Genomic DNA, 20,133 nt, shown 5'->3' with positions numbered 1-20,133 from the left:
GTTGCTCAAACCTGACCTGCCTCCTAAAATTTGATTTCTGCGTGTCTCTCTTGCTCTCAGCATTTTTCAGAGGTATCTTATTTCTCCATATATTTGAAAGTATCCAAATCATACAGTTTAAGTAATATTCATCCTGTTTGTTTCTTACTATCTTTTGCAAACTGTTAAATTTTCATTTTAATAATACCTTAGTTTTTTTAGATTTGTGACAGGGCATGCATTATGATTTAGTATTTTAAGAGTAGGTTTATAAATTCCCATTTCTGAATATTTTTTAGAGAAGCACGTTCTTGCTTACCACTCACCTGTCCCACCTTCTCAACGGACTTGAGGTTTTTCTAAATGTTATTCAACAAATTGGCTACTTTGGGAGTATTTTCACTTCCCATTTGAAAGGAATGTGTGACAACATGAATATCTCATGGAGACACTATTAGTTGCTCCTTGTTGAGTGCAGCTGCTTAAATGTACACCTATGGGAGTTCCTCCAAGGCTTGCTAATCCATTAAAATGTATATTTTCAAAGAAAATCTATTGTAAGTAACTCACCCTTCTTTATAGTCTAGGAACTTTCCTTAAAGATGTAGAATAATAATAAAAAAGGAAACCCCTACAGCCCTACTGTTTTAATTCAGATTTAGCTCTCCAAGCAAAATTTTCTGTCACACTTAACATAAGCACCAGTTCACACAATAATGTCTCCCCTACTAGTCTGAGTCCTAGGTCCCCAGTTTCCTGTCAGATGCACTTGTGCAACTGATGAGTTGATTGAGGTCCGGGTTCTTTTTCAAGTGCTGGCACCTGTGTGTGTTACAGATGTGGGTTTGCATGCACATGATGGATCCAAGTCTGGAAATTCTAACAAGCAGTGTCCCTTGGCCCACACATATGCAGTAGTTGTTCTTGTGCTCCGGACCAAGGGCAGAAGAGGAGTGGGGGACTTATGCCTCTCCAGTTTCTTCTTACGCTGCATGGCCTGAGTCAGAATCCCTATGTTCACAGATTTCCCCAGATTTCTGTCTATAATGTGTTAAACAGATGTTGTAAATAGTTTTACTGAGTCTTGTTAGCTTTTATGGTATAGTTCTTTCCCCATACAGGGGACAATGCCCAGAGTCCTGAGAACATAAGAACGTCCATACTGGGTCAGACCAATGGTCCATCTAGCCCAGTATCCTGTCTTCCAACAGTGGCCAATACCAGGTGCTTCAAAGGGAATGAACAGAACAGGTAATCATCAAGTGAGCCATTCCTTGTTGCCCATTCCCAGCTTCTGTCAAACAGAGGCTAGGGACACCATCGCTGCCCATCCTGGCTAATAGCCATTGATGAACCTATCCTCCATGAATTTATCTAATTCTTTTTTGAACCCTGTTATAGTCTTGGCCTTCACAACATCCTCTGGCAGAGAGTCCCACAGATTGACTGTGCATTGTGTGGAAAAATACTTCTTGTTGGTTTTAAACCTGCTGCCTATTAATTTCGTTTGGTGACCCCTAGTTCTTGTGTTATAAGGAGGAGTAAATAACACTTCCTTATTTACTTTCTCCATACCAGTCATGATTTTATAGACCTCTATCATATCCCCCCCCCCTTAGTCATCTCTTTTCCAAGCTGAAAAGTCCCAGTCTTATTAATCTCTCCTCATATGGAAGTTCCATACCCCTAATCAGTTAAGCAGCACCGCTCCAAGCACAAGCTTGGGAGAGGAGGCTACTGCTAAGCCCAAGGACTCCTCATTTAATGGCTTCCCTGGAGAGCAGGCTGCACTCTCATGATCACAACGACAGATCCCTGTCCAAGTCTCGTCATAAAAGATGACATCCCTTCCTGATCCCATCCAGGTTGGGTGAGCCTTTGCTCATGGATCGTAAGAGCTTGGGACCTCTGGAAACCCTCAGGCATCGACATCCACTGGCTTTAAGGATATGTGTACATAGCAAAGAAAAACCTGTGGCTGGCCCATGCCAGCTGACTCAGGCTCGGGCTATCGGGCTGTTTCATTGCTATGTAAACTGCTAGACCCAGGTTCTGGGACTCTCCCATCTCATAGGAATAAAACAGCCCGAGCCCGAATTAGCTGGCAAAACCAGCTGCAGATATCTAGTTGCTGTGTAGACATATCATATCAGTCCAGGACCTGACTTCTGTGCAGAACCAGGCACTTCCTTTGAAGAATCCCCCAACTGTGAACTCTTGGGACACATTGGAACCATTGGTCCCATTCATCAGAATGCCCCAAACACCGAGACATCTGGACATTTATACTTCATCGGATGATATCTTCCTTCCTTACTCTCAGTCCCCTCTCTTCTTAGCCCATCCTCCCTAGGGCCATTTCCACAGCAGAGGATGAAACTATTTGATGACACAGAAGACATCTCTTCTGCAGCCCTTGGGCAGATGTCTGCCCTCTGGTACTGACTGCCCCTCCAATAGGGAGAGAACAATTTTCAGACTGACAAATCATATGTTCCAGCTAGTCGCAGTCCTGACACAATCAAGGAGATCCAGATTCCCTCCTTGCAATTATGCTTTCCACAGGGTCCCCCTGAGCCAATTAACCCCTCATTTAGCCTACTGGCACCCATGGGTCCTGTATGGCAGATGCCCTGGATCCATCTTTGAGTCACGCCATAGCTCACCTGCTTGGCATCTGTCAGAGTATGAGGTGGAGGATGTTGATCCATATCTGCAGGTACAAACTGGAATCTCATCCTTGTTTCTGGATGAAGCAGTTATTCTATCCTCACTGTCTCCACCACTGCTCCATAGACAGTACTAGGAGCTGCCGGGGAGGGTAGCCAGTGAACTTGAGATCCCATGGGAGGAGGTCCAGGACCTCTAACTCCAACTCTGCAGCCTATTTACTTCCTGTTACTGAGGCCATCTGGGAGCCAGCCATAGTGGTCTGGCATACCCTAGTTTCTTTGTACACCCACACCCAGAGGTGCTGACAGACAATATTTTGTCCTTGATAAGTGAGCCAAATTTCTTTTCTCCCATCCAGTGCCCAACTCCTTGATGGTATAAGCAGTCATGAAGAGACCAAGGTCACAACATCAGAAGACCACCCCAGCTGACGAGGTCTCAAAGAGGCTGGACCTTTTGGGAAGAGAGGGTTTTTTTTCCTCTGCAAGCCTACAATTCTATATTGCTAACTTTCAGGCCTCATTAGCAAAATACGATTTTAACAGTTACTCCAGGCTGCTGGACTTTAAAGACAAGCTTCCCCTGAGGATAGAGTTCAGTTTCAATCCTTCATCGAGGAAGCCAAACCAGTGGGGAAAAAATATCCTTATAAGCTACTATGTATGCAGCGGACACAGCATCTAGAAGCATAGTCACTGGCATAGTTATGAAGTGTAAGTCTTGGCTTCACTCTTCAGGGTTCCCCGCAGAGGTCCAGAACCATACAGTGACCTACCTTTTGAGGAGTCAGATTTGTTTAACAAGAAGACGGATGAGACCCTACACTCTACTCCCTGGGAATTTGTACTCTGACCCTGAAGAGAAAAAACCACAGGCAGGTGTATGAACCAGGCTGCCTCCTCCACAGACGTTCTGTCATAAGTGTCCAGTTGAGACTCCTCATAAATGACAGTTTCCTCTGCTGCCACGATGTTTGCCCATTCCCAGCCACCTGCCCAGGACTCTTTGATGCTTCTGTTGAGAACTGCCAGCCATTACTGATGACACCCACTTCTTCCCCGCTTATCTTTGGGGGCCATCTCTCACTTTTTCCTCCCACAATTGGGACTCTGTCACCACAGACAATTGGGTTTTAGAAATTATCTATCAAGGTTACTCCATTGAATTTCTCTCATGTCCTTACCTACAAACTTTCTTCCCGGCCCCTCTTCAGGGATGACTCTCATGAAGAGCGTCTTCAACAAGAGGCAGACTTTCTTTTCCAACGAAGGGCAATAGAGTGAGTGCCACCTCAGTATCATGTGGAGAGGCTTTTATTCCCCTCATTTCTTAATCCCCCCCAAAAGACACAGGATAGAGACCCATTTGGGATCTTCATAAATTCAACATCTTTATTCAAAAGTTGAAATTCAGGATGGTTACACTAATATCAATAATCCCACAGGAGGGAATATGGTTTGTGGCTCTCAACCTGAAGGACACCTGTTTTCATGTAGATAGTCATCTGTCCCATAGAAAGTTCCTTTGGTTCATGAAAGGTCAGGAATACTTCCAGTTCAGAGCCCTTCTTTTTGGATTGGCAAAAGCACCCAGAGTATTTGCTAAAGTTTTCTCTGTGGTGGCAGCCCAGATGAGACATCAAAGTTGCACAGTTTTCTTCTAATTGGACAGTTGGGTCCCAGTAGGTTGTTCTGGCCCTGAGGACAGATCAGTGACTTTGTTCCCATTTCATCTTCTAGCAGCCTTGGGTGTCTGTGTGAATAAATAAAAGTCTGTTTTAACCTCCAGAGCCACACTGGATTCCTTTTCAGCAAGAGCTTTCCTCCCCACAGAAAGATTTCAGTTTTAATGAGCAATCTAATAACACAGATTACTCGCCAAAGACTTATGGTCAGTGTGTCTTTCTTTCTTGAGTCACATGATCTCATGTACTTGTGACACCATTTGCCAGGCTTCATCTACAATCCCTACAGGCCTGGCTTCTGTCTGTCTGCTCATCAGTCAAGGATCACATGAGCACCAGAGTGACGGTTCCCACCAGGGTCATTGCCTCTCTTGCTTGGTAATCGAACCCGGATCAAGTGAGAGTAGTCATCCTCTTCAGCGCTCCCACCCACAGTGCTACCATAGTAATGGACACATTCCTCCAGGATTGGGGGGCTAACCTGAATAACTACACTGTACAAGGTACCAGACTCCACAGGAGGCCAGACAGTACATCAACTTGCTGGAACTAAGAGCAGTCTGCAGGGCTGTCTGTCTGTCTGTTCCAGAGCAGCTATGAGCCATGACTCTGAGGGCAATGTTTTCCTGCTGTAGTAGACAACAGACCAATTCAGATATGCATTTCTGCCCACTTCCCTGCCACTATAGGTCTTAAGAATGACACTGACCTTGTCTTGAAGGACCTGTCTCCTAGTACCCAACCGGCCCCGTCTATTTTTATTCCCAGACCTTCTGAGAATGTCAGTCAGTCCTCGTATCAGGATTCGTCCCTTCCCAAATATCCTTACTCAGGAAGGCAGCAAAATCTGACATCCCAATTGAAATCCAGTTCACTTGTGGTTTGGTGTTTGAATGGACATCAGATCTAGAATACTCTTGCTCAACAGCTGTCCAAGTCATTCTTAATCAAAATAGGAAAGATTCAACCAGGAGTTGCTATGGAGCTAAATTGAAATGTTTCTCTACCTGGGCACAGTCTTCCTCAGACTTTGCTGGTATCCTAGTTGTTTTAGATTATCTCAGTGGTTACAGGTACACTAACACATGGTGGTGACAATGGACCAGCTCAATCAGTGGCGGGATTTTCCACTGCCCCCTAGGCCAGATGAAGGGTTAAAGCGAGATATCCTAACTTTTATAGACTGAAACAAACAAGCTGGGATAAGCAATTTACGGATCATCTTACATGTTCCATGACATGTTTGTTACCTCCCCTTGTACTTTTCTCTTGATGTTTCAGATAAAATATCCCTATTCATTACTTTTGTCAAATTATTTTATTGTGTGCTAGGTTGGTCTGTTCTAGTGCTGCCCTACTGGAATGTGTTTACATATTCAGTGTGTTTTAGCAATGCTAGCAATATTGGTGCTGAGTTCATGTACTGGACACTGGCTTGCAGGCAAGCACCTGCTTTTGACAGGGCCTGACTGTTGCTCATAGCATAACTTATGCTGACTTAGGTTCAGGCATCAGGCCTTGCACCAGGCCCATGCTTGAGGTTCTCTTTCTACTACACGTACTAGTTCAGACCTCTGCTGCAAATGCTGCAGTGGGAACTGCAGTACTTCCAGCATCTTTGCTGACAACATCCTTCCACCCACCTTCAGTCTGATGCATTGCATACACAGCGGGACCTGCACTTGAAGAAATGGAGGTTGCTTACCTTACAGTAACTAGTCGAGATGTGTGGCCTCTACCTGTATTCCACTACCCGTACTTGTTCCCCTCTGCTTCCAATCCTATTGGATTTGCAGTAAGAAGAGGAACTGGAGAGACATCGACCCACGCTGCCTCTTCAGCCCTCAGTCTGTAGGACTAGGAGAACGACTGTGCATGTGCAGGCCAAAGTACATTGCTTGTTAGAATTTCCGGACTTGGGCGCATGGTGCTCATGCGTACCCATGTATGGTATATAGATAGGGACCATACCTCTTGGAGATGTGCATTGTGATAGACCCAGGCCAGTTGGGTACAGCAGAGTAGTAGAAGGCAGATAGTCTGGCTACTGGATAAGCAGTTTTCTGTTCCCTGACTGACCAGAGCAGGGGCTGCTCCATTGTAGGGTGGACACATGACTCCAATTAGCCTGCGAAGAGTCAGTTGAAGCCGTTAGGCTAATGAGAACACCTGACTCCAATTAACCTGCAAAGTCAGGTGAGGCTGTTAAGCACCTGGCTCTAATTTAAGGCCCCTCTGATACTATAAAAGGGCTCACTCCAGTCAAGCCAAAGGGAGCCAGAGGAGAGGAAGTGCGGCTGAGGGGCTGGGTAATGAAGACACCCTGAAACCACTGGAAAGGGAGCCCTAAGGTAAGGGTGAAAAAGGCATTGAGAGAGAGAAGCGGGGAAGCTGTGAGGAAGTGGCCCAGGGAAATGTAGCAACTCTAGCAGTGAAAGGTTGGCTGCCAACAGCTGCTGCCATTAGGGTCTCTGGGCCGGAACCTGGAGTAGAGGCCGGGCCTGGGTTCCCCCCCAACCCGCCACTACAGAAACACCTCCTGGGAAGGGAAAATAGGCCCCTGACAAGACAGGAGACTCAAGAGAGACTGTGGGGCCTGGTCCCCACTAAGCCCCCACTTCGGACTAAGGTACGCAAATTCAGCTACGTTAATAACGTAGCTGAATTCGAAGTACCTTAGTCCGAACTTACCGCGGGTCCAGACGCGGCAGGAAGGCTCCCCCATCGATGCCGCATACTCCTCTCGGCGAGCTGGAGTACCGGCGTCACGGCGAGCACTTCCGGGATCGATTTATCGCGTCTTAACCAGACACGATAAATTGATCCCAGAACATCGATTGCCTGCCGCCGGACCCTCTGGTAAGTGAAGACGTGCCCTGGGAGTTCTCTCACCAACTTCCTTGCTGGCTTATGATGAAAAGGGCTCAGTAGACTGTACCCTGGCCCTAGAGAAAGAAGGGCTATGTGGAGGGTCGCAGTGAGCCTTGGAGGCTAGCATAAACCACCTGGAAGCGCGAGACCCACGGAGACAAGGTCGGAACTCTGCCACAGCATACTTCACACCTGTTTCTCATGCACATCGAACAACTACACCAACCTGCAATTCATTCATTACTTCATACCCTCATGACTAAGTCATACGTACTCTGGCTCATCCCCATTCTTTTTCAACCTGCTGTCTTTAGTCAATCCCTGCTCAATCACCAGTTCAGGAACTGATTCCAAAAACTGATTCCAAAAACATTCCCAACTCAATCATAACTTCATTCACTCACTATTAACCCCAGCATCAGATTTATCAGTTCGCTTTTCCTTCTTTTTCCCCTCACCCAATTCATCAGTTCTCTTCACAGCTCCACTAAATCTGTTCCCATACTGTCGTGTCTCTTTAAAGTTGTGTAGCTGTCTCAACTCTTTGCCCATTGTTGGGCCACCTCATAGTACATGGTTGACCCTTCGTGTCTTTCCCTAGTCAGGTCTCAGTTCTTCCTCTCATAGCAGGTGTTTCATCTCTGCTTCATTTGCAACATTGCATCCATCCCCTAGATTGTGGAGGAACTGGGGGTTCTGTCCTTCTCCTTTGTCTAGGAAGGGTCCAGGTAAGGAGCCAGATATCTTGTGTTCTCTCTGTGCCCAGAGAGTGGACTCCAGAACTGGGTGAGTGCAGTTGGCAGCTTTAGAGCAGTACCATTGTCAAGCTGCACATTGTCAAAATACTCTGGGCCTGGCCTCAGCCAGCCAGGAGATGAAGAACCACCATGTTTTGGTCCAGGAGAGTGGGAAGCTTGGAGGAACTGCTGATCATCATTCCTTAGTCCCTATATGCATAAGGTAGGGGGAATCAAGGAGGAGTCCGGTGCTCAGAGGATTCAACAGGTGTCATTGCAGTGGTTTCTTCACTCACTCATCTGCTGAACTGAGGTAGAGAGAGAAAAGGTCCTCTTACAGGCCCAAATTTGTAACAACTTCTCTCTTACCACCTGTCACAGCAGCAGGGCTACATTCAGTTCACATTTCTAATGTTATTTTCTAAGGTTAGAAGATGCCTTTAAAAAGGTTAATTAGTTATTCATGGGGGGAGAGCTAGCTCAGTGGATTGAGCATTGGCCTGCTAAACTCAGGGTTGTGAGTTCAATCCTTGAGGGGGCCATTTAGGGATCTGGGGCAAAAATCTGTCTGGGGATTGGTCCTGCTTTGAGCAGGGGGTTGAACTAGATCTCCTGAGGTCCCTTCCAACCCTGATATTCTATGATTCTATGAAATTCTAGTCCCATTGAAGTCCACTGTATTCACTATGAATCCAATAATCAGAATTAAATGGGACCAGGATTTTAACTTGTACATATTTTCTGTGTATCTTGACATCCTTTCATGTAATGGTCTTATTTCCTTTCATGTGAGTATATTTATATTAACATATTCCTTAGAATTTGTGTGATATCCTGAAATTCTTTATAAAAAGATGTGTTTCCCTGAAATGCTGTAAAGCTGTAGTAAAAATGTGCATTGGCCATGTTCTTTACTATGCATTATTGCAAATAATGTTAATATCCTGTGTTTTGTTAAACTAACTGCATTCATTAGCCTATCCAGCATTTTAAATCTGTAGTTGATTTTCAGGACCTCGGCTATGTTTTAAGAACAATTCCAAGTTTAGTTTAGTTTAGTGGATCACTAGATGTCCTGGCTTTCTGAAAAAAAACAAACGAAACAAAACAACCACACTCCACACACCGCCAGCACAATGCATAGTAGTGTAAAGTTGAGAGTGGAAATATGTAGATATTTCATATTGTTATCATCCTTCTGGTTCATTTGGGCTTAGGATATTTACTTTGGATTGTCTTTTTTCAAGTTGATTGTTGAATTTCATATAATTTAATTTGTAAATTAATTCAGACTTTTTTTTTTCAAACTTTGCTTCTCTCAGAGAAAAATACGCAATGATGTTTGATGAACCAGTTCTCTTGCAAGCTGGCTGGTGGTATGTAGCCTGGGCACGAGTATCAGGCCCTAGCAGTGATTGTGGATCTCACGGACAGGCCTCTATTACAACAGATGATGGGTAATTTATTTTTGTGTCTCTTATATATTTGTATGAAAGAAAGCATCTAATATTACTTGAACGAAAGTTGTTTTTTTCTTTCAGCGTTGTTTTCCAGTTTAAGAGTTCCAAGAAATCAAATAATGGTACAGATGTTAATGCAGGACAGATCCCTCAGTTACTATACAGGTAATATTTTCATCCATTTTTGGGTCAGGTTGTGGAATCCTTTTTTTTTATGGAAGTACTGTAAAGATAAGCCTACAGTGCATGTTAGGGCCATTTTACTTGGTTAGGAAACTGATGTTTGAAAACTTGTGGGAAAATTAAGTTATAGCTGAAAAGAGATACAGAAAAATATGTGTCATACCAAAAGTTATTTCCATCTTGTTTTAAAAGGTTGTGGTGGTGTGTTAAGTATTGAGATTGTGGATTAAAATGTTCGCAATATTTTATCCTTAGTTTAGCTGCTAGTTTTGTGAATATTGGTCTTTTCCCCTAAAATAGTGTATTTTTGTGATAGATTGAAGGTCTTAAATGATTTGGCAGGCTTATTGCTGTAGGCTGTTTCTCAAAAACTACCATACATAATTTTGTACTGCAGTGCTTCTTAGAGAAAATACTCAAATTGTGCTTACACAGGCCTTGACTATGTATTTTTGTACTGTAATTGGCATGTAGTTGGGTTTAAAGCTTCTGGGCAAACAGCAGATACTGCAATTCATCACCATTTTGTTCTGTGGTTCACAGAGCTTCAGCTGTAAGTATTTTAGGCCTCAATCATAAGACTTTGCATTTGATTCTGAGAGTTTGGGATTTCTTGGCGCACATTCAATGGCCAGTAGACAACAAGAGTTGTCAGAAAGCCTAAGCCACTCTCACAAACAGTAAGCCACTCTGGATTTTTTCGGTGTCTTTCAGACTTGTGTCCTGATCCTAACTGGTACCTCTAAGTGCTACCACAAAACAAACCGTAAATATGCATGACAGGAAAATATTGCTTAATTGGGAGTTTTATTGACTGTTGCTTTTCACTTTGTGCATACCACAATGTTAGCTAAGATCAGAGTGTTTATTTGGGGATTTCCTTGGTGTGAGTGAATTGACACCTTAAAGTGTGGTAGGGATAAAAAATGAAATATGGGCGACAAAAAACTTGCTTAGGGCATGTCTGCATGTACAGCAGTGAAGCTGCACTGACACTGCTGCAGTGCATCTAGTGAAGGCGCTCTATGCTGATGGGAGAGGTCTTCCATCGGCATAATAAAACCACCTCTGCAAACGGCAGAAGCTATGTTGGCAGGAGAAGCTTTCCTGCCATCATAGCACTGTGCACATGATCACTTATGTCGGCATAACTTACGTTTCTTGTGGGGAGGTTTGTTCACACCTCTGGACGACATAAGTCATGCCGACATAAGCTGTACTGTAGAAGTAGCTTTAGGGTTCTTATGGTTGTGTGAATCTTGCCTACTGTTTTACTTTGATTCCAATCTCTCTTGTTCTTTGAAAGGTCAAATGAATGTGACCAATTCAGTTTACATATATGTTCAGTTAGCTCATTTAAAACTAGCAAACGAGTGAAAAGTTTGCAATTCACAAAGATATCGCTGAAGTAAAGACAGGTTTGTTTTTTTAAATTAGCCTCATCAGCTATGCACTTGCACTGTCCTCTGCAAAAGAGAATTTTCCATTTGTGTAACTTTCTTAGGATGTAATATATTCCCTCAGGTCAGCTGCTACTCTAGATTCACAGTGCTGGGAAGGGCTGTCAAACTTTAAAAAGATATTGAGACAGCACTGAATAATTTTCTTTGGTTGATATTCTCTTAAGTGTTCCCTGTGTTATATTTTCTCCTCTTCCTAATCAGATCATTTTGGGCTTTCTGTTTTGAGGCCCAGCCCTTCTCCTAGCCTTGGAGGTTTCCAGGCCCCCTTTCGTAAACTCAAGGGACTCCAGATCTCCTTTCCCTCTTGTTTTGAGTCTCCTCGGAGTCTACTCCTCTCCACATTTTCTTACTCCAGTGCTTTCTTTTTGAAATGTTACATGAAATGCTCCATTCAGTGAACTTGCTAGCCAGCAGAGCTTTTGTTAGCCTGTCATTTTCCTGGTTATCTCCTCTTTCAGAAGGCCTTGCATCTCTTTCCCAGCCTTTTTCCATTTCGTTATTCATTCAGTAAACCTCCCCTCCCCCCCATTTCAGATACTCTCTTCTGAGGCAAAAAGTGGGAGGCAAAGCTCAGACACATTGATCTACCTTTAAAGAATACAAAAAAAAAAAAGGTCTAGGAAGCTTAAAACAACAAAATATCAAGGCTGAAAGCCAAGATTGAAGAAGCTCGCTCTCTTTCCTTACAGGAAAGAGAAATTTCCAGCAAAGTTTCAAGATTCAGATGGATACCTATATATAGAGAGAGTAATATTTCAAGAGTAAAATTGACAGATGTATTTCCAATGTCAGTCAATTCTATATTTTACTTTATATTACAGAAATAAAAATCCACCTATCCAGGTGCTAGGCACTTTTGAAGCAACTTTTAAAAGTACAGTAATATGTGTGAGTGGCACACCACTGATTTGGTTGACATAATGTACCCTCTCTGCACACATGCATATCATTTGAAAACTTACTATGTTTTCAGTGAGGGTGAGATGTGATATGGAAATGTCAAGTGGTGCTATTACCATAGAAATGGACATAAACAACAGCATAACATGTTAAAATAACCACTTTGAAATATTTGCATTCGGTTCTGTTAGTTTAATGACTGTATTATTTCAAGACATAAAATTGGATTTCTTTGTGACCTCAAAGCATCACAACAATCCAAAGGGTAAAACAAAATCTAATAATGAATTTGTACAGGTATCATTGAAATGAAGGTGACATTTCTAGTCAATATCATTATCATCTTGTTCATCATTTTTATGTACTCTGTCAAGAGTGCATGGGTTACTACAGTCTTCACTGTCTTAGCATGTACACAGTTCTGTGCAGGGAGGATCGTTGTGACTACAGGCACAGTTGATTGTCCTTAGGGGTCCAGGCAAAAAGGAGATTTTGAAGCTAAGGTACCATTAGGCCCTTGAAGAATACAGGATGTAGTTCATCATCCACATTTTTCCATCCATGTTGCAAGGGTGATCCAATATCTGGTTTACCTCAGCTCAAAGACATCCAAATCTTTGTTTGCTGATATGCTCTTCAAAACTGTCTTCACATGGGGGGAGTTTGGATAGTGACTTGTTCTTTTTGATGGCTAGATTGAGGTGCAATCAAGTCAGGTCTCTATGGGTCTCCTTTTCTTAATTGCTCTGGTCGTACAGCACTGCTACCAACTTCTTTGCCTCAGAAATTGCAGCTTATCCATCTCTCTCCCCCAATTTGACAGGATCTGTGAAGAGGTAAGCTCCTTTTATTTTGACATTAAACACAGATTTTTCCCAATAACAAATAGGGATGACAGAGTCACATCCTGTTGTTGTGTATATAGCAAGAGGCATGTTGCAGAAGTCAGGAGTGAGTGTATTATACATTGCATGTGCAGGTTATGAAGTGACGCTTTTCAGTTGTGCTGGTAGTGGTGCCTATTTCAATCCAGGTTATTGGTGGAAAGTAGTGAAGAGCAAGGATCAAAACATCTGTACCATCTGACCTAATTACTGTACATTTGACACCAAGAGACCCAAGAGCCATATTGGCATGTACAGCATGCAGAAACATCCTTGTGTTCACTACCCCTTGAATGCTGTACAAGTCTTGAGCTTCTTCAGCACCTTTACTGATGATGGACTTTGCTACTTCACCATTGAAAAAGCCTCAAGCTAGGAGGAATGTTTGTGCTGGGTTTGGTTCTGCAATCTCAGGTGCATTGTGAACTATATATTCACAGCGGAATTTTACAAGTGACTGCTTGTTGGGTGCCACGTTTAGAAACTTTTTCAGTGAAGACATAGGAAATCCACCAATCACCTCGTATTTCTTTCATCCAACTTTAGATCCTGTCTGGTGCTGTCTTTCTGCACTTTTCACAGAGGTATTGTTGTCATATCAGTCAGACTTCAATTACAGAATTAGTTTTGTCAAATCCTTTTAGGACCTATATTAAATACTTAGGAGCCAATTCATCAAATGTTTGGAATTTGTCTCCCAGCCATTGTTTGTATGACAGCCATAGCATCTCTGATGTACACTGGTTTCTTTGTTGCATGCTCTTAGTTCCTGGATTCTTTCAGCTTGAAAGCTTCTAGCTGATGTCAAAATTCAGCTCTGTCTGTTCTTATCATTGTTCCATCAGCATGGAAGCATGGATCCTACTGGATGACTAAGAACAGTTGCCTTTGAAACACCATCTCTGCATCTTGCTGAAGACAGCACTCTATGGGAAACAATTTTTGGATTGATAGCTGCTGTGATTGTGCCTCCCTGTTGGACTTAAATTTCATTGTTGTGACCATGTCAGCAAATGTTTTGATGCCAGATTTCTTGACTGGACTGAAGAAGCCATGTGTCTCATCAGAAGCAAGTGCATTTCTCACAAAACTCTCCATTTGTTCTTCACCAACATTTATTTTCACTAGACCCTCTTGTACATCTGATGTTACATCCTGTCCATTAGATATGTTGATTAGCACCTCTGGGTGTGATACAGGGTCAAATGGGTTTGTCATATTGTTGATGACATTGTTTGTAATATGCTCTTCGTCCCTCTTGAATACAGAGGCAAGGAGTTGTTTGTGGATTTTGTCTTCACAAATTCTTGTTAGGACAGTTCTTTCTTTCATAGTTTTTGCATATTCACTCAGGACATGTCTGTGAGGGTCCATCTAACCAGGGCTGACCTTTTTCTTGTCAGTCCTACAATCCCATTGCTGACCTTTTAGAGTCTTTGACAGTTTTCTCTGTTCCCATGTCGCTATTAATTCCACTGAAAGAACCAGGAGTCTCATGCACATCAAATTCCCCAGATTCAAAGACACAATGCCTTTGAATGAACTACTTCAGGGAGATTTAACAGATCAGGAATGTAGGTTGGTATCTACCTGTCATAGTTGGGCCTGCTTGCTGTAAAGAAGTATGGCAACATGTCATGCTGTGTGTAGGTGAAGTTTCCAAACACTCTCTTGCTCCGCACAGACATTTAGAAGTAGTATATGCATAACCTGGACAAACTGATCCCAGAACTTGAACGTTGGAGACTGGGCATACCACCATGTATAAAGTTCCTCTAGTTGTGTTAGTATATGCTGAGATACAGCATCATCAAGCTCTTTAATGTCGTGTTGTTGTAAGGACTCAATGTCTTCAGACTCAAGTACATTTTTTGTGTCAGCCAATATTTGCCAGACAAATGCTGGAACTATACGAGTATCCCCTCCTAGATCGTACCATGTAACAAACAAAGTTGCAGAGCACTGGGGGCCTCAAATGCTAGAGTCCAGCCATACAGAGCATGGGTTGAATTGCTTCCCAGTAAGTGTTTGATCTGCAGTACAGGCTGCATACACATCAGACTCAACAAGAAAATATAGCAATCCTGCATCTCCCCCAAATTTCCCAATATATACAGTAAAGCAGCACAGGGTGTGAAACCACCCAGGTGAATCATATTGGTACCAAGTTTTTTTTCAATTGTTAAGCAACTGCATACAGCTGTTGCTCCGTGGTCTGAACAGCATGGTACTGTCCTAGAATTGCTGACATTTCAGCATTGTAATATAGACAGTGGCCATGTGAGCTGTTTTGGTATCCACAGTAGGTGCATATGCAAGTGCTGTTTAGATGCTCTTCTTTGTTGTGAGCTTGTGGTTGAAACCAGTTTAAAATGGAATCACCCGAGTGTGAACCATATCAATGTCATTTGGTATTGGTAGGACATCCCAAGGTGGTAGTTGTTAAAAGACACCGGAGAGATCTTGGACAGTGTTCATCTGTAGGTGACAACAGTTTTTCTCTCATGCTTTTTCATGGTGAGTTGGTTCTGGGCATGCTCTAGGTTTTTCAAATGCTGCATCCTGCATAAAATACTCTGATTGCCTTGGGAGAGTAAGTGACTTTTCTTTCCCATGTTTCACTGATATTTCCTGTGATGCAGGACTGTATGAAAACTGTTCTTGAAATATTAATCTAGCCATTGAATGGAAGGTATTCTTTCCATCAGTAGTCTCTATGTTGATGTCTGTTATTTCCTTCATGGATTAGATTTCTACAAGCATGAAGTGGAACAATTCCATTTGGAATGAACACATCTCCCTGGAATTTTTCTGCCCCAGTTTTTGCAGCACTCACATGCTCATTATTGATGTAGAATCCATGAAGGTGTAGTATGCCAATAAAATTGCAAGACCAAAACTCATGGTAGCAAGTGGTGTGATCATTTTGGATCTGTTAAATGCTATTAACTCTGCAACTGAGTGACACCACCTTTGAACGTCTTCTGAAGGATGATATTCATTGCTGGCTGAATTAGGTTTCTTTAGCTGTCAACCACAGGACAAACTCCTATGACAGAGGTCTATAAAAACTTGACTGCTGTGGAGAAAGTGAAAAAAGAAATGTTGTTTATTCCTTCACATTTGACTTTAGCAAAGCTTTGGATACGGTCTCCCACAGTATTCTTGCCAGCAAGTTAAAGTAGTATGGGCTGGATTAATGGACTATAAGGTGGATAGAAAGCTGGCTAGATCATGGGGCTCAACAGGTAGTGATCAATGGCTCCATGTCTCGTTGATAGCCGGTATCAAGCGGACTGGCCGAAGGGTGAGTCTTGGGGCCGGTTTTGTTCAATATCTTCATTAATGATCTGGAGGATGGCGCGGATTGCACCCTCAGCAAATTTGCAGATGACACTAAACTGGGAGGAGTGGTAGATACGCTGGAGGGTAGGGATAGGATACAGAGGGACCTAGACAAAATAGAGGATTGGGCCAAAAGAAATCTGATGAGGTTCAACAAGGACAAGTGCAGAGTCCTGCATTTAGGATGGAAGAATCCCTTGCACTGCTACAGACTAGGGACCGAGTGACCAGGCAGCAGCTCTGCAGAAAAGGATCTAGGGGTTACAGTGGACGAGAAGCTGGATATGAGTCAGTGTGCCCTTGTTGCCAAGAAGGCTAACCACATTTTGGGCTGTATAAGTAGGAGCATTGCCAGAAGATTGAGGGATGTGATCATTGCCCACTATTTGGCATTGGTGAGGCCTCATCTGGAGTAGTGTGTCCAGTTTTGGGCCCCACACTACAAGAAGAATATGGAAAAATTGGAAAGAGTCCAGCAGAGGGCAACAAAAATGATTAGGGGGCTGGAGCACATGACTTATGAGTTGCAGCTGAGGGAACTGGGTTTATGCAGTCTGCAGAAGAGAAGAATGAGGGGGGATTTGATAGCTGCTTTCAACTACCTGAAGGGGGGTTTCCAAAGAGGATGGATCTAGACTGTTCTCAGTGGTAGCCGATGAGAGAACAAGGAGTAATTGTCTCAGGCTGCAGTGGGGGAGGTTTAGGTTGGATATTAGGAAAAACTTGTTCACGGGGGGGGGGGGGGAGCACTGGAATGGGTTACCTAGGGAGGTGGTGGAATCTCCTTCCTTAAAGGTTTTAAGGTCAGGCTTGACAAAACCCTGGCTGGGATGATTTAGTTGGTGTTTGGTCCTGGTTTGAGCAGGGGTTGGACTAGATGACCTTCTGAGGTCCCTTCCAACCCTGATATTCTATGATGACACAAGAATCAGGAGTCAACCAGTGAAATTAATAGGCAGCAGGTTTGAAACAAAACAAAGTCCTTCACACAATGCATGGTCATCCTGTTGAACTCCTTGTCAGGGGATGTTGTGAAGTCCAAAACTATAACTGGGTTCTAAAAATAACTAGATAAGTTCCTGGAAGAAAGGTTCATCAATGGTTATTAGGTATGGGTAAAGATGCAGCCCCATGCTCTGGATGTCCCTAGCCTCTGATTGCAAGAATCTGGGAGTGGACGACGGGGATCACTTGATTGCCTGTTCTATTAATTCCCTCTGAAACATCTGGCATTTTATATTTTTGGCGCAGAATTCCTTCAGGGGTAACGTGTCACAGTTGTATTGAACTAAAGAAAGAAAACAAATGGAATCAGATTAAAGAGCATCATGGGCAGATGAGGGGCGGATCTGACCCAGCAGCGGCCAAGATGTCGCCAGCCTCCCCAGTGATTTACCTCTCTGGTGGTTGCTCCAGGCACCTGAAACGCCATGCCCACTCTGCTGGGGAGGGGCATGTGACTGCTTTTGTGGCTTCACTTTGCTTCCCTGACAGTCATTTTTCTGCAGGGAAGTAAAGAGGTCTGCCGCGGCATGAATTCTGTGCGTGCGCAGCTATGCAGAATTGCCCCAGGAGAAATATGCGCTAAATTCGACTTGCTTGTGTATTTCTGAAAGCAACCCCTGTGATAGAGTATTGATGGCACATCATCTAAACTAGAAAATTTATTTAGTAGCCACAAGTACAGTTAATTTTTCCTGGCTTCTGCTGCCTGCATCACAGAATTCTGTTCAGCACTGGTGGCTTTTGACAATTTAGCATTCTTTTAATTTTGACAAATTACACATTTTTTAAAGTTTATGGAGAATCTTTTTCTCTCTGATGTAAGCTTTAAGGGGCTTGTATTTTCCATGTCATCATATACTGTAACTTCACTGAAGAGATAAAATTCCCAAAATATATTGTTAGAATTACCGCCACCACTACCACCATTGTTCATTTTTACAGATGTGCTAAATGAGATATAAATTAGATCTGTTTATCTCAAAATTGCCATTTTTATTTAGTGAACACTTTGATGGAAGCGCAATATGAAGCTGTGTATTGTAATCTCTAACACGGGTGGGCAAACTTTTTGGCCTGGGGGCCACATCGGGGCTCTGAAACTGTATGGAGGGCCGAGTAGGGAAGGCTGTGCCTCCCCAAACCGCCTGGCCTCTTCCCCCTCCCATTTCCCACCCCCTGACTGGATGGGTCAGGGGCTCTGAGGGAGGCAAACCCCCCGGTTCCTTGTCCCCTGACCCTAACTTACCCCCAGGACCCCACCCCCTATCCAACCTCCCCCTGCTCCCTGTCCCCTGACTGCTTCCCAGGACCCCCTCCCCCTTATCCAACTACCTCCCCCCCCTTACCAGGCCACTCAGAGCACCAGAGCACTGGAGCCAGCCACGGTGCCGCGCAGTCTAGAGCACCGGGGCAAGCCGGCGGCTCTTGCAGCTGTGCTGCCCAGCAGGAGCTCGCAGCCCCGCCTCCCAGAGCGCTGGCGGCACGGTAAGCTGAGGCTGCAGGGGAGGGGGGGATAGCAAGGGAGGGGCTGGGGGATAGCCTCCCTTGCCGGGAGCTCCAGGGCCGGGCAGGACGGTCCCGCGGGCCGCAGTTTGCCCACCTCTGCTCTAACACTAATGCCACCCTATGCATAAATGCCACTAAATTAAAAAGCTGGTTTCTGAAATATTTCAAAGGCCAGCACTGCATGCATGGGCAATTACAAATTAAAACCTTCTACCAGGCAGACTGGATGTACAAAAGCTTACAAATGAAGAAGCATTACATTAGGAATTCATACTTAATAACACCAGCAGTGCCCATTTGTTCTGGGTCAGGAGATAAGTGGAAAATAACCAAATGGAGTCAGATTAGTTCACCCTGTCTATAAATACAAGCATTTTTTTTTTTTGCCCTGCTCTGCTTAGTAACGTGGGCTTTGCAGTACATCGTGTAGGTCAACAGATTGGATTTATTTTGGACTGAGTGGTGGGAGTAAAGGGGAGTAAATCCAGAGTGGAGAGAGGGGCTTTCACAGATAATACAGTGCTGGCAGCCCTCCTCTCATAAACCAGTAGAGGTCCAATTCTGATGCCTCTACTGGTTGCAACTGTGACAATATGCCTTTGGGAAAGAGGTGGTCTCTCAGATAGATCCTAAGCCATTAAGGCCTTACATGTCAAAAACAACATCTTAAATATCATCTGGAAATTCAGATAGCCAGCTCAAGCTTTGGAACACTGGTGTAATTTGCTCCCACTGATAAACACCATTTGACAAGTGAACCACCACATTCTGCGCTAACAGGAATCACTAAATGAATTTAACATATAGCCCCATGTAAAATATATTGCAGCAGCCAAATTTCACGTTGACCAAGGCATAGCTGATTATACCAATTTCTGCATCCAAAAAAAGGCGGCAGCCTCCTTTTCATATAAAGGTACTGGCGGTACATGATTATCAGATAGATAGTGGGTATGTAATTGGACCCCAATTGCAACCAGGGTAGCAGGTGGGCAGCAGTACAAATACAATTGTTGCTATATTTTCTGGTTTCTTCCCTCCAATATCACTTCCATCTTCAGTGATTGAGCCTCAGATAACTAGCCTTAACCCATGCCCTGTCTCACTGTAAGACATTAAACTTCATTAACCAGATCAGAAGTGATGGAGATATTGTGTATGGTTTCACCATGCTTCCTCACTAACTCTCCCAATGACTCCATAAACACCTTGAGCAAGTGAGGAGACAAGCTGGAATTATGTGGAACCCCACATGAGTCCTCAGGGCAGAAGAGAAGTGGTAGGGTTGCTCACAAAGAAAGCAGCCCTGTCCATTCTTGCTGCAGTACCTCATGATCATCGTAACAAATACAGACCATAAATTTAATGGTTTCAGAATGATAGCCGTGTTAGTCTATATGAGCAAAAACAAACAGGCGTCCTTGTCGCACCTTAGAGACTAGC

The 20,133-nt window shown here is 43.7% G+C and overlaps 1 protein-coding gene across 14 annotated transcripts in view; it reads left to right on the top strand.

Annotated features, from left to right (window-relative positions):
- Nucleotides 1-20,133, top strand: part of MYCBP2 (MYC binding protein 2) — a 399,116-nt gene that overhangs the window by 166,038 nt on the left and 212,945 nt on the right. For all 14 annotated transcript variants that reach the window (XM_054011672.1, XM_054011602.1, XM_054011628.1 and 11 more), the window contains 2 exons: nt 9,267-9,401; nt 9,486-9,569. In XM_054011672.1, coding sequence (XP_053867647.1) covers nt 9,267-9,401; nt 9,486-9,569 — 219 coding nt within the window. The remainder of the gene's footprint in view (nt 1-9,266; nt 9,402-9,485; nt 9,570-20,133) is intronic.

This window comes from Malaclemys terrapin, chromosome 1 (assembly GCF_027887155.1).
Source record: "Malaclemys terrapin pileata isolate rMalTer1 chromosome 1, rMalTer1.hap1, whole genome shotgun sequence".
NCBI classification, from domain to species: domain Eukaryota; kingdom Metazoa; phylum Chordata; order Testudines; family Emydidae; genus Malaclemys; species Malaclemys terrapin.
The sequence above is the reverse complement of the archived record's forward strand: the minus strand, read 5'-3'. Positions and strand labels throughout refer to the sequence as shown.